Source organism: Alligator mississippiensis, chromosome 16 (assembly GCF_030867095.1).
Source record: "Alligator mississippiensis isolate rAllMis1 chromosome 16, rAllMis1, whole genome shotgun sequence".
NCBI classification, from domain to species: domain Eukaryota; kingdom Metazoa; phylum Chordata; order Crocodylia; family Alligatoridae; genus Alligator; species Alligator mississippiensis.
Window position 1 is genome coordinate 2998839 of NC_081839.1, and position 14454 is coordinate 3013292.

Consider the following 14454-nt stretch of genomic DNA (forward strand, 5'->3'; position numbering starts at 1 on the left):
AGCTTTCCAGACAAAGCCTCATGGCAGAGGCCGGCCTGACCCCAGCCAAGGGGGGAAATTCAATCACAGGGGGAAGGTTACCAGCCCTTTCTCTAGTGGCCCCCTGATGAAGTGGCAATTGCAGCAGGGTGAGGCCTGCCCAGCTGACAAGGTCAGGGCTGGTTTTGCAGCCCAGAGGGTCACCTCCCCTGCCCAGACCCTGCCCGGGCTTCTCCTTTGCCAGGGCTGGTGCGACTGGGCCCCCCAGCCCTGACCCAGCCTCTCCCAGCAGCTGCCCTGGGGCTGGATCTCGACAACTGGGGCTAATCAATGCTGTCCTCCAGAAAGCCCAGCCGGCTCCGGCCTCTTGCAGACCCCCAGGAGAGATGCAAAGCACCGACCTGTCCCTGCTCTAATTCCAATGGGCTCCCTAACTAAATTCAGTGCAGTGGCTAATGAGCGTGCTAACGAGCAGCAAAGGGGGCATGTGACCTTGAGGAGCGGGTGACACAGCATGTGAGAACAAGCGGGTTGTGGGGGCCAAGGACAGCGGAGGGATCCCAATAACTGGATGAACTAGGAGCTGGGCTGCACGGACCCCTGGAGAATGGATTGGAGGGAGGAATCTGGGCAGAAAAGCCCTCGCGGCAGGTGCTGGGTGGACAGTCCTGGGGGCTGAAGGATGGTCATCGTCCCCCCCCAGCACCGCCACTGCACCAGGCAGCCAGGCGATTTGAAGGGCACCGCCTTGCCACGGCCCCTCTGGAGCTGGGAGTTGAGGCCCCAGACCTCTTTGCCTACTGCTCCTTCCTCCCGGAGGCAAACGAGCTGTTGCCTTTATGGTTTGGATCAAGGAAATCTTTGCAAAGCAAGGTCCAGACTGGGCTCTGCTGCCGGTTCCACCCGACCCCAGAGCCACCCTCGGGTGCCAGCCTCCCTCCCCTGTTGCCCCGAGCGGGATTTGAATATCCAGCATGCCCGTGAGTCCAGGCAGCCGTACCAGCAGGGGCCAGCTGAGCTGGTTAGGTACTGGCTACCCCTCGCTCTCGTCCTGGCGGCCAGCTCACCTTTGATCCTGGAGATGAGGGTCCCAGCAGCCGTGAGGGTCTCCAAGGTGTTGAGCAGCGGGTACTTGTTGATCACCTGGCGCAGGATGCGCAGGGCTTCCCCAAGGCACTCGTGAGCGATGGGCCGCTGTGGCTCCACATGGTCTGCAGCAGAGAGGTCAGAGCGGTCACCACGGCCCATCGTGCCCCTTCAAGGCCTCCGCCTCTGCCAGCAGCCACAGCAGGGCCTGGCCCCCCGCCACCTCCCCAGCCCCACGAGCGGCACCGACTCACCGCGGGAGCCCAGCAGCAGGCAGAAAGCCGGGGGCTGCCCGTCCTCCAGGAGAGCACGCAGGTTCCCACACAGACACATGCTGAGCCCTGCCACGCACCAGCTACCTGGGCTCAGAGGCCAGAGGCTGGGAGATCCAGCAGATTAGAAAGCCAAGCTGCCTTCACCCCAGCCCGGGAGCAGAGCCCTTGCCTTCCTGATCCCATCAGTCCTCTGCAGCTGTGCGCAGCCACTGACCTGGGTGGGCGTTTGCATACCAGCCCCTGCAAGTCCTCCCCCACTCCTCTCCCTGTCTCCGTGCACATCAGGGCAGCCTCCTGACCCTGGCTCACACCTCCCCAAACCTGTCCAGCGCCCGCTGCCCTTTGTTCTCTCCCCTCCTCCCTGGGAAAGGGCTCTTTGCATTCCAGCCTGGCTGGGTCTAAACCCCCGAGGCGGGAACGGCCTCCTAAGGAAAGTGGCAGGGTGGCCCAGAGGGTGATGGGCCTCCGCAGGGAACGGGAGCGTGGGCTGGGGTAGCTCTAGGAGCCCTGGCAGGAGGGCACGGAGACTTCGCTGAGCACCCTCAGCAAACTGCTGAGCTTCCTGCACAGGGTGGCAGCGTGGCCTAGTGACTGGAGCACAGCACAGGGGATGGGGGCAGTCAGGCAGGGCTTCGCTAGCGTGGCGGCGACGAGAACAAGGTAGCGGAGATCGTTTTCCCCGTGCAGCATGGGGTGCATCGGCGTGGGGGACTTGGGCCCCGAACGCCGGCACTGACTCTGGGTGGCTGCGAGCCCATCAGGGCTCTGCGCCTCAGTTTCCCCATCCTGGAAAACCCAGGGACTGTGCCTCCTCGTGGACAGTGCCTCAAGGAGAGCCCAGAGGGAAGCTCTCTGGGTATTACCCCCTGCTCTGGGGTGTGGCTCGTCTCCCCAGCAGTTCAGCAGCATCACCAGCGAGGTCTGGGAGCTTCTCCCTGGGCCTCAGGCTCTCGTGCGATACCCACAGAGGTAAGGCGGCTGTGCCTTCCTGAGACAGGGCTTGGAGAGGGAGGCCAAGTCCTGGGCTGGCAGCTGCCAGGCAGAGCTCGGTCTTTCCCCGGTAGCTGAGCTCCCCTTGAAAGCAAGCCTGGAATTTCCTCCCTGCTTCCTTCCCCTGCCCTCCCTGCCCGGAGGTGACCTCCCACGGGCTGCCACCGCCCCGGCATGCAGGAGGCATCTGCTCCTCTTACCCCCAGCCCCTGCCGCGAGCGCGAGGGGCTCCGGGGGCCTGGGAAGTTTGTTTACTGGCAGGAAGGGAAGCTGGAAGTTGGGAGCTTCCCCAGGAAGCCAGTCCCTTCTGCAGCTCTCCAGATAAAGCTGCCCCGATCCTCCCCCACCGAGCCGCCCCGAGCAGCCGCGCTGGGATTCGGGCCCCAGGGAGGCCGGTAGAAACAGTTCCCCAAAGGGAACCAGACGCACACTCCTTGTCCGATCAAGTGCGTGGCAGTGTGGGCTGGCAAGCACCTGCGAGCCGGGACTCCTGGGTTCTTTCCCCAGCCCCCATGGGAGGGATGTGATGTCACGATTAAAGAAGAAGGGAGTCAGGACCCCCGGGTACTCCCTGGTTGCAGCCTGGGCTTGATTTGGGTTGAGAAGACAAGGGGTGGGCGTTAGGACTCCTGGGTGCTTTCCCCAGCTCTGCCACTGATGCAGCCCAGCCTTGGGCAAATCTGTGTCCTGCCCTGTGCCTCAGTTTCCCCTCCTGCCCTGTGGGGCTGAGACGGCACCCCTGCTCCAGCCTCGTGAGCGACGCTCCGGGGTGCTGAGCAAGCAGTGTCGTCACCGTTACCCGTGCGACTGCGCTGTCAGACAGCAGCACAACCGGGGGGACTCCACCATGCTTGGGGAGTCTGATTTACCCAGGGGCACCCGAGAGCACAGTCTGGTCCCTCGAGGGCCACGTGGAACAGATGCCACATCGCCGGGGTGTCGGGGTGGCTGCGTTACACGCCGACAGCTCTGCAAGGGGCAGGGGGTAGGTGGCAGGGAGAGGGGCTCTGGAGCCCAGGGAGGCTGGCACGGAGCCTAGAAGAGGGGGTGCTGCCGCCTTCTTGGGGGCCGCGGGGCGGGGAAGGGAGGGAGGTGCTGGTACAAAGAGTGCCTGGGCCTGGCAAACGCAGGGCAGGGGAAGGGATTTCCTCTGCGTTCCCTGCCTCCGTGGGCACTTCTGGAGGGGGAGGCAGACATCGGAGGGGCTGGGAGCAGGGATCGGTGTCTCTGCCAGGCCAGGATGCAGCCACCACGGCTCTGAGGAGCCCCCAAACCACTGTCCCGCCCCCCCAGGCCCAAACTCCTTTGGCCTGGACCTTCCCCCCTGCGCTGCCTGCCAGCCCCACTCATCCCCGCTCGTGCAGGCTCACAGCTGCTCACCCCGTCCCCACTGGCCGCTGTATCCACACCTGCTCTCTCCAGTCCCAGCAGCCCTAGCGTTGAAGAGAAACCCGGGGCATCGCAGCCTGCTCGAGATGCAGCTTCCTGACGCTTTGCACGAGCTCTGCCCTGCCCAGGCCCCGCAGGGCCAGATTCAACCTGTAGCTCCACGGACTTTAGGCCTTGGGGTTTTCTGCTGACCGAAGGCGGCCCCAGCCTCCCCATCCAGCTCCCACGTGCCGAGCATGGCCATCTAGCAAGGGACACGCCGCCACGTGGAAGCTGGGCGCCCAAATCTGGTCTTGCTGGGAGGCTGCCAGGAGAGCCCTGTGCCACTGTGCCCCCTCCCTCGGGGGCCACCTCTGCCCTCTGGGGTCCCGCCCTGCCTTTTCCACTGGCAAGGGGAGCGCGGCAATGCGTTGTACGACCGGGAGCGAAAAACAAGGTGTCATGTGACCCCCCCGCCAGCCCCACCCTGGCTACGGAAAAAGAAATATTTGCCGTTTCCTTTGTCTTCCACCAAAGAAGCCACTTAAAGGGGGCAGGGCAGAAACGGGGGAGAAACCCCCCGGCTTCCACAGGCCCCCCGGCGAGAGCTTGGCCCCGTTCGCCTCCTGCGCTCTGCCCTGCCAGGCGAGGCCTCAAGCCAGGGCGGCGCAGGGGGCAGAGAGTGAGGGGCCGGGGGCGCACTCCGGGTGCCACCCTCCAGCAGCCGCGTAAACAGGAAAGGCAGGCGGATGAAAATAGCTCGCGGGCAGGAAGTCGAACTGTCCTGGCCCAGCTCCCCCTCCCCACCTTGGTTCCCGGCCCATCTCCCTCCCTGCACCCTGCCCTGCGGGAGGGCAGGAGGAGCAGCAGGAACCACCCCCCTTCCACCAGCCCCAAGTGTCTTTGCAGCATCCACCATTTGCGGCCACGTGCTCCATCGGCCCGCACCTTGCGTGGTCGCCTGCTGCATCCCAAGACCCTCACGTCGGAGCCGCCCCCCAGTGCCTGGCGTGCCTGACTCCCATCACGGGCTCTCCTGTACGGCTGTCCCGGGCAGACAGGGTGGTAGGGGATGGCCCACATCTGTGAGCCCACGGGAAGGCTGCCTGGGCCCATGTGTGGCCGCCTTGCAGGGCTCATTCCCATGGCCTCCTCCTCTGGGAACAAGGGCTGGGTTCAGCTCAAAGGCTTGGAGCAGAGGCACGGCAGGGCACCTGTCTCCTTCCACCTCCGGAGCCCTCTTTCTCCCTCATCTCGGGGTTTAGGAGCGAGAGCGGAGCTGCCCGGTCCGGGCCCAGCCGGGCATTTCCACCACCCCAGCCACAGACAGCAGCGCCCCGTGATTCACAGTGGTGTGACCAGCGCTGGGAGGAGCAGACCACAAGACCCATGCTGACATCAAGGGCTGGAGGCTAATGCCTGGCGCAGATCAAACCGCACGCCAAGCCCTGAACCACGTGCCTCTTGGCAGGGAATAGGGAAGTGCAGACTCCAGGACCAGCTGCCCACATCTGACCCCCCGCTCCATCCCCCAGGGCCAAGCTCTTAGGAGGTGTAGGGGAGGGGAGTGATTTGGGGGCTCCCGCTGGCCTGAGCGCAGGGTGAGTGGGAGTGCAGGGTGCCAGGACCCCGTGCATGGCTGGGGAGCCCACCTGGACCCCTTCCTCCCCTTCCTTCATTTCCCCCTGTCCCCCCGGTATCTGCAACACGAAGCAGCCCCTCAACCCTCTCAGCTCAGCGCGTCCCCACGCGACCATCCCCAGCCCTCACACCCGGGACTCACCGTCTCTGAGAACCACGTCCCTCAGCTTCTCCAAGGCCTCGGCGAAGAGGGCCACGTAGGTCAGGAGCTGCGGGATGTCCTCTACCTCGATGAACGGTGCGTCGGCACTGTCAACGGGGCTGTAGTTGGTGGGGGTCTTGTGGCCCTTGGCGATGCCCCGGTTGCCCGCCGAGGCCAGGGGGAAGCCGGCGGCGCTGGCATGCCGGCTCAGGCTGGTGGGCCGCTTGAGCGTGCCCATGCCACTGGGGCTGCTGCTGAGCTTGGGGCTGGACAGACCCTGGTCTGCCAGGCTGGAGGGAGGTGCTTCAAGGCAGTCCTTCCGTGGCATCTCCTGGAAGGGAAGGAACAGCCATGAGAGGATGAAGGGGCTGGGGCTGCCGGCGCATGGGGAAGACCCCGATGGGATGGAGATTGTCTACACGCTCGTCAGCCTTTATCTGAACGAGGGGAAGGAGCATCACGGTGAGAGCAGGGGACTGCACGTCCGGGCTCCATCTCCGGCTCCAAAGAAAAGCGGGGTCTAACTGGGCAAAGCATGGCACCTGGGGTCTGCCCTGGACGGGGAGCATGGCTGCTTGCCACAGCCGGTGACCTGGGCTCAGGGGGTCCTGGCTCAGCTACTGACTTGCTAACAGAGTTGTGCAAGGCGACACTAGGTTTCCATGCCTCGGTTTCCCTATTTCCAGCCTTTTCCAGGGAGGTGCTGAGGTCTAAAGGAGCACTGTGCTGCTGGGACCAGTGTCACTCCTGCAGTTAAGTCAGTGAGGTTGCCCTGCGTTTCCCCCGGGATCATGGGGATTTTTTAGTGGTGAAGGGTCGAAGCCTCCTGACCGGCGAAGCTGCACGCACCGTTTGCACGCAGCAACCAGCAAAAACATCTTGGAGGAGGAATGAGACTGTCTCTCGGTAATCAAGAGACTCTCCGAGGGCGAGGATGGTGAGGGAGCCTCCCAGTGCAAGGGGAGCAAATGAGTGGCTCGTAAACGCCGGCCAGCTATAAATGATTCATCTCCCAGAGCTGTAAAGCGGCGTTCTTTGCCCTGCGTGTGGAGCCCCTGCTGACAGCAAGGGAGAGGCCTCGAGTGATTCAGAAGTGACTGTACCGAGATGGACCATGATGTTGATACCACAAAATGACTCCCTGCTGCTTCACGCCATGGGGACGCAGGGCTGGAGCGGAGCCGGCGGCTGCTCCTCATCCATTGCTGCCCGCAGGAGACGCTGCAAGGACTGGAGCGGCCCCCCGCCAGCCTCTCCCACCCAAGGCCTGGCAGAGCTCGGTGCAGAAGTGGCTGGCTGTTGGACAGTTCCCATCTCTTCTCCTCCAGCGGCTTTGGTGACTCCTCTGTTGGGAGCAAGTGGCAAACTTCAGTCCTGGGATTTTCCAGCGCGAGACTGGAAACACAAGCCACTGCTGGGAGAAGCTCACAGCTCTGAGTCCCATCTTCTCCTTTCTGGAGGTGCTGTCTGGAGAGGGACAAGGTGCCAAAGCCTTTTGCAGAGTCCAGAACCGAGCAAAGCAAAGACCTGCGCTGGGCGACCCCAGCCCTGGCACTGAGCACAGGGAACGAAGTCGCCGGGGAGTGCGAACTTCACGCGGCCTCAACGATCGTGGTTGCTCAAGACTTCCCACTGACTTTGGACAAGTAAACAGCCCCCAGCCCTGGGGCTTTCACAAGAGGCAGAAACCGCAGGCTCCTCTCTCTGGGCACAGCTGGCTTCTTCCCTCTTCTCTTCCAGGCCCTGTGATATCAGGCGCTGGTCATCTCTGAAGGAGACGTGACCAGTCCCTCTTGCCACACAGAACGGTAGCGGCGATGCCATGTCCTGTTCCCTCGGACAGGCCTGTACCAAGGCAGCTTGGCAATTTTGGGAGGTGCATTAGGGCGGTGGCTTTTCTTAGGAAACATGCAGGGTCTCACGGTGTTTGGGAAGAGCACCGTGGCGAGACGAGACATGGTCACACCCTGACGTCGCCCTAGGATGGCCCGACATCTAGCCCACTCCCAAGTCAAAGGAGCCTTGACTTCCTGCAGAGGATTTCCTGGCAGATTCAGCTCTCAGTTACTCCCACCAGCCTCCGTGACAGCAGCGTTTGGCTCGATGTGTTCCCCTCCCTCTGATCCCGCAACTCGGGGCCCACAAAATGGCCTGCCCATGCCTCTGAATGGGGAGGCAGCGAGTCTCTTAAAGCCTGTCCTAAACAAAGCAGCCCTGGGAAGGTCTCCTCCTAGCCTGGACACTCATGAGTCACTCACTCCCTACCCACCGTGCCTCGCCTGGGGGCTGAGTTGCATCAGAAACTAGGTCTGATAACAGCAACCGTTTCCGTTATAAAAGAGAAAGCCGGGCTGGCTTTTCTGAGGGCTCAGCAAGCAGAGATGCCCGCCTGTCAGCCAGAGGGGCATCGGTTTGCACGGCACGGAAGGAAGGAGCAAACCCGGAGATCCTCCACCTGCTTGCAAGTGTTGCGCTGCAGTCTTCCACCTTGGAGCCAGTGGCTCGGTTCAACCCACTTCTGTTGTGCCTGCCAGACAGTTGCTCATGTCAGAAGAGCATTTGCCAGGCCTCAGTCCAGTTTTCAGGCCCCGTCACAAAAGCACAATGTGGCTGGCAGGGATGGGCTCCATATCTGCCTCCTTTGGAGAGCCTGCAGTGCCACCCCTCCCATTTCTTCTTGGGCAAGACCCTGCCTGCATCATCCCTGCTTCCTCTCAGCACCTGGCCCCTGCTTGCAGCTCTCTTAATGAAAGATGGCAACCTCACCCCAGGAGGCTGCTAGTGACCACTGTCCAGGAAGGAAAAGTGAGGCCATCTGAAAGGCCTGGCTGCAGGCAACCCCCAAGCCAGGAGACCCAATAAGACCCTTTCTTAGCCCAAGATCCAGCCCTGAAACCATCTTCAGGGGGCCTTGACTGCTGTTGCAGCCATGCAGGATGGGAGGCTGCGAGTTCCTCTCTGCAGCGGCGGGTTGAACTCGGCAGCGCGATTCTGCTCCCGCAGCCCCAGGCTCCCGTCGCACCCCCAGAGGAGCGGCAGGGACAGGAACAAGCAGAGCCCAGCCCGTGGGTTGCACCCTTGGCTCCCACCTACCTTCAACCACGGGTTGGGTTTGTAGGAGACTGGAACCAGTGTGCTCCTGTGGGAGCCGGCGTTCGTGGCCATCTGCCTGAGCCCCACCGAGTAGGGGCTGTAGCTGTTCTTCCCCACCGAACGTCTGTTCAGCATCCCTCCGAGCTCTCGGACTGCGGCCGGGCCCACCCATCCACCCCACGTGCCCGCCGAGGAGCGGGCACGGCCGGAGAGGGGCCCCTGGGGCAGCCGGATGGCTCTGCACAGCCTCGAGGCCTGCACCCTTCCTGGGACAAGAGTCTGGGTTTGGGACGGGTTCTGGCTGCACGTGTGTGAGGGTGTGGAAACCGCAGCTTTTTCCAAACCAGGAGGAGGACAAGCTGGGAAGGTCCCTTTTCCTTTACCTGTTGAACTGTTCCCCCAGGCCTGTCCCTTTGTCCGGTAGAGGCCGGGGGCCTCACCCAGCTCCACTGGGACGTGAATACATCCGTCTGCCCCTACGGCCCTGTCCCCCTGTGCACCCCTTGGTCCTCACGCCCTTGGCTTCGCCCTCAATCGCGCCTCTTCTTCGACGCTCACCGCCGGCCACTTCCCCCTCCCTCCATTGAGGCGTCTCTCCCCCTTGGCTGGTTACGGACGGAGCTTTTCTGGGATCTTTTCCCCCGGGCGAGTCCGCGCTGCCCGCCAGCCCCACGCAGCCGCCCTGCGCATTTGCATCGAGCGCCTCGAGAGGATGCAGCGCTACTCACCGCCAGCACTTGCGGTATGGGGCTTCCTGCCCTGCTCTTCTTCGAGATGGACGGCGTCTTCATTAGCTCCCGCTTCTTCCTTGAAAACATCTTCTCCCCAAGTCTCGCCCCAGAGCAGCCCCCCGCAACGTCTCAGCCCTGGGGTCCTGTCCGGTGTGGCTTTCCCCGGCCCCCTATTTCCATCCACCAGGCTTGGGTCCAGCCACGTCTAGGGGCCGCGTCGGTGTCCCGCGCAGCTGCAGCCCTCACAGCTCGGGAGCGACTCCCTTAGCAGTTCAACCACATTCACTGACTTGACTGTCAGGGCTGGAGCATGTGATGCAAAGTTATTTCCTGATTGGTCTTTCACGCTAACCTGAAAACAGTGCACAGGAAAAGGCAAATGTGCAGGGAGCGCGAGAGAGCAGGCGGAGTTGCGTCTTGGGGTCGGGAGTCTGGGCTGTTGTTTTTTTACGGCAGAGCTAGGAGACTTTTTGGGGCACGGTGGCTCTTCCCTGCCCTTTCATGTGCAGACTTGCCTTGGTGTCCTACTAGCCCATTTCACAGAGGGAACGTGGGACCCAGGGAGGGTGGAAGCTTTCAGAAGCACGGATGAGCCTGAGAACCCCCCACCCCGGTCAGGAGAGGTGCCCTCTGCCCCCCATACACAGCAGCTCCCGTCCCTACCAAAGCAGGGCACCTCCCAGGCTGGGTAGGTAGGAAGGGAGGTCTAACTGTGTTACAGGGGGGACCGAGACAAGGAGGGAACAGTGACCCAGACAGCCTGTGGCAGAGGGGACTGGACCCTGGTATCCTGAGAGCTGGCTGTGGACCAGCCTCTCATGCCCCGTTAAGTGACTTGCCCAGGGCCCCCCAGACAGCCAGTGGCAGAGCTGGGAACCGAGTCCAGATCCTTTGAACCCCATTCCAGTGCCTGCCACATGACCCTGCGGCCCCTCCGCTGCCCCATGAGACATATCCCTCCCATTAGAGGCTCGGTAACACTTGGCAAAATCTTCCTCTACCTGCGCTCAGAGAGGTGCTGAGCCCCTGAGCCGTGCCCCTCGCTGGCAGGCCGCTGGGTTCCATCCAGCTGCCGCGCTCAGTGCCACGGCATGCTGCGAGAGCCAGGAGTTTAGCAGGCTTCGACCATGGAGTGGGGAGTCCCTCGTATAATAATGAGAATATTCGGGACGGGAACAGATGATTGCAGGACCCATGGCGGGGTCTAACCCCTTCGGCTTCAGGGCCTCTGAATGAGGGGCCAGAAGGGGCCCTCCTGCGTGCAGGGCCGGTCCCCCCTCTCAGCTGCCTGTTGCAGGTGTCAGACAGTGCCGCTCGCAGCTCTGACCCCCTCGGATGGCTCCTGTGTCCCTGACTGCAGGAAGCATGGTGCAGGATGGGGCCCTGGGGCTGCTGATCAGAAAGGGGGAGGAAGTCAGGCAGCAGGCGCGTGGTGTGCGCTGCCCGCTGTGCCCAGCCTGTGGGCTTGTACCTCATTCCGGTCCCTGGAGCAGAGATGGAGAGAGGTGCTAGGAAAGCTTCAAACCTTCCTGAGCTGTGGGATTCAATGCGTCCTGTTGTGCCCCTCTGGTGTAGTAGGGCAGCCTCAGGGCTACGGGACCTGATGCTTTACTTCCAGGGGATTTTGGGGAACACAGAACCGCCCGGTGCCCCCCAGGGTGGGCACAGCCCGTCCTTCCCCTGAGCTCTGCCACCATCTCCTGGCAAAGAGCGATAGCGATGCCCTTGCCGAGCACCGCGTCACTGGACTTCCCCACCGGGCTGGGCAGGGACGCGCTGTCCCCATTTACGTCTTTGGGCTGAAACCTTCCACCACTTCCCAGCTTCAGTTCCTGAATGAATGGCAGCCCCCTCCCTCGGGGTGCTGGTAGCTGGGCAGCCTCCAGGCCCAGCTGAGATGGAGACCTCACGGTACAAACATGCAGCGAGAGAGTCCCTGCCCCAAAGAGCTTCCAGTCAAACCAGAGCAAGGGCGAGAGGGGAAAGGGAGATGCAGGGTGGAGACGGACCCTGTGGTTAGTGAAAAACCCGGAGAGGAGGGAGCCGTGCAGCAAGGCTGAGCAGCACACACCGCAGCGTTGGGGAGCACCCAGCACAGCCTGCTCAGCCCTCCTGGGGGTTATCCTGCAATAACCTCTGGCTCCAGCTCCCAGCCCTGCAGTAGCCTTCCCGTGGGACCTTGGCCACGTCACTCATTGCTCTTATCCACCTGCTTCCTTGGCTGCAGCCACAAATGCTTGCATGTCTGGCCGTGTCACGTGCGTGTGGCTCGCTCAGGAAGTATGATCGCAACTTCTCGACGCCGTTTGCTTAACTGGTGCTTGCTCTACATTGCAGTAGGTCCTTGTGTGGAAAGGCAGCTACACGCCCAGCCACTTCTCCTGCGCCTGCGTGGATCCGGTGCAGAACAGAGACCTGCCCAACAAGCTACACAGACAAGCAAAGCACATCCCCAAAAGCAGAGCTACACCCCCAGCGGCGGCAGATGGGAGCAGCCCCAGGGCTTTCAGATCGGTGCTGAGTGGTGGGTTTGAATTCCTGGCCTCTGTGCCCAGAGCCTGTGCCCTTCAGCCAGCCTGCCCCCATGGCAGCAGGCTGTCCATGCCCGTTCAAACAACCAGGTCTGTAGCATGGAGCTTGGCCATCGTCTGTGAGGAAGTCACATCCCCAGTGGCTTGCTCCGCTTTGCTTTTGTACAGCACCTTGCACCTAGAGGTGCCGGCACAGTCCCGGCTATAGGTGCAGAGGCCTGCCTGCTGCGTGGCTGTTTTTAGGGAAGCTGGTGGGGTGGAGAGGGGGCCTCTCTGCCAAGGAGGTGCCAGCAGGGGCAGAGATTTCCAGCACAGACGTGCAACGTGGGATGAGAGTAGCACGTGCCAACCCCGAGAGGGAATGCACGTGCCAACCCTGACAGCAAACTCCTCATCTCCACTGCCCCAGAGGGCTGTGGGAACTGCACGCTCCCCGAGAGAAGGGATGCGGAGCTGAGATTGCTTGGGAAGGAGCAGATGGGAGCTGCCCTGCAGGCATCGGCCAAGCCACTGGGACTGGTTTAAAGGGAGCGGTATCATAGGCATCTCCTTCTCAAGTGCCCCAGACGTGGCTTGCCGGCTGCACTGCGCTCCTCTGGAGAGCCCCAGCCTGTGTGCGGAGGATCCGGGGACCGCTGAGCACTCAGAAGCAGCCTCCTTGAAACAGCAAGGACTTCTCCACCTTGCCAGGTGCTCTGCTGGGAGCCGACGCCTCTGGGAAGTGCCAAGGAAAGAGGCTGAGGTCCCTTGGCAAGGCTGCCATCGCCTCCCACTTACCCCGGGTCCCTTCCTGGGCAGGAGCGGGGCCTTTGGAGGTGCAGCCGCTAGAGGTCACCCTTGGAGCAGAGTTTGGCCTGTCCCAGGCGCCATGCCCCTGAAGGTTTCCCTGGCTCCTGCAATGTCCAAGCTATCTCCGCACTCTTGCCTGGGTGGTGCACGGTGCAGGATGTCTTCCCCTGGTGCATGCTTGTCTGACTCTGTACCCTTCTCCGTCATCCCTGCACCCCAGGGATCGCCCCTCTTCTATCGATGGACTTACAGGGCCCCCATCACAGCCTGGCTGCAGCCCCGTGCAGTAGGGCTTTATCTTTCCCATTTTACAGCTCGGCACGGGGAAGTGGTGTGAGTGGCTTGGGGGCGCGTGGCAAATCTGTGGCAGTGCCAGGCCCTGGGACACCCCCCTCCCCCCCAACCCTGGATTGTAACTGTGCAGTGAACCCCTCCTGCCCGCTGCTTCCCAGCCGAAGGGTCCAGTGAGCAGGAGGAGCAGGTGCCCCTGGTTCCAGCAGCCTGTTAGAGAGCTGGAGCCATCCCTTCGTTCTGTATTTGTACAGCACCTTGCGCAGTGGGGTCTTGCTCCGTGCCTGGAGCTCCCAGGTGCTTTCTCAATAGGTCAAAATGGAAAGAGAAGGAGTGAAAATAATGGAGTTACTGGTTTAGCTTCTGCCCTGTGAGCCTGTTTGATCTCCATCGCCTAGGGCCCAGTTTGGCCCGTGGTATGAACAGTGGGGACAGACCCATGGTACCGAAAGTACCATGGAAATCCTGAAGAAACTGTGCTGGGAACAGGACCACAGCCACAGCGCATTGCACGGGTGGGTCTTTTGTGTGACAGCAGCAGAGCAGAAACACAGTCATGCTGACCCCAAACCTCCCATGAGCACACACGTCTGGCTCTGTGTCCCTTCACAGACCCGTGGAGATTAAAATGGAATGGGTCTTAACTCAGCAAAGGGACAAGAAGTGGCAGGTCCCCGTCATCACAGGACTCCAGCACCTGGTGCATGAAAATGAAACCTCAGCAGAGAGTTGGCAACCCTGGCAGCTTCGTAGCAGTCGCTCACGTGTGGCATAAAACCCACCTGAATTGGAGCAAGGGGCCCGAGCCAGAGCTGCAAACGGCATCTAAGCCTTTGCGGCAGACCCGGTTTCCCACTGGGAGCCCCGCTCACAGGGTCGGGGCCCCAGGAGTGGGTCCCGAGGGGCTGGAGCAGCATGGGGCTGCATGCAGGGCTGTGTGCGTGCTCTGCCTGGGGGCAGGGCTGTTTATCCCCTGCCTGGAAATGAGGATGCAGCGCGGGAGGGAGGAGGATTCTCGGCTTCCTGTTTCCACAGAGATTCCTTAGCGCTGGGGCTTTTCCAGCAGTGTGGGCAACATTGCTCAGCTCACGCTGCGGGTAACCAGGGGATGCCATCTCTGCCTTCAGAAACTTTTTATACGCTGCTGAACTTCCCAGGCTAAGCTTCTGCTCCTTACAGACACCCAGTCGCTGCAGTGAACAAGCTGTGATAGCTGACTTCATTCTCAGGTGGAAATGCATCCCCGGCCACACTTTGGTTTTGCACCGGCCTTCTCCTTTTCAGGGAGATGCCGTGTGAAAGGGATCTGCTGACTGGTGCTGACTCAGGCACCGGATTGTGTTATGTTCTGGCCTGTACATCGGGGGACAAACATCGAGGAAGGAAAAGAGCTATTGAAGCTGATGGGCAATGTTGGCATGGGGACCGTGCCAACATTCATGCTGAAGGTTATTCTCTTCCATAATTGGTCTGTGCATTTTTGGGCTGTCAAGGCTTCATCAAAAACCCAGCAAAACCAGCGGAAAGGTTTCTACTGG

At 61.8% G+C, this 14454-nt stretch overlaps 1 protein-coding gene across 1 annotated transcript in view; it reads right to left on the reverse strand.

The window, feature by feature from the left end:
* The window catches only part of ARHGAP45 (Rho GTPase activating protein 45), a 31363-nt gene extending 21758 nt beyond the window's left edge, over nt 1–9605 (reverse strand). The window contains exons 1-3 of the mRNA XM_019484118.2: nt 9303–9605; nt 5482–5812; nt 1047–1190 (exon numbers count right to left, since the gene is read on the reverse strand). Coding sequence (XP_019339663.1) covers nt 1047–1190; nt 5482–5812; nt 9303–9392 — 565 coding nt within the window. The 5' untranslated portion in view covers nt 9393–9605. The remainder of the gene's footprint in view (nt 1–1046; nt 1191–5481; nt 5813–9302) is intronic.
* Between the last annotated feature and the right edge of the window lie 4849 nt (nt 9606–14454).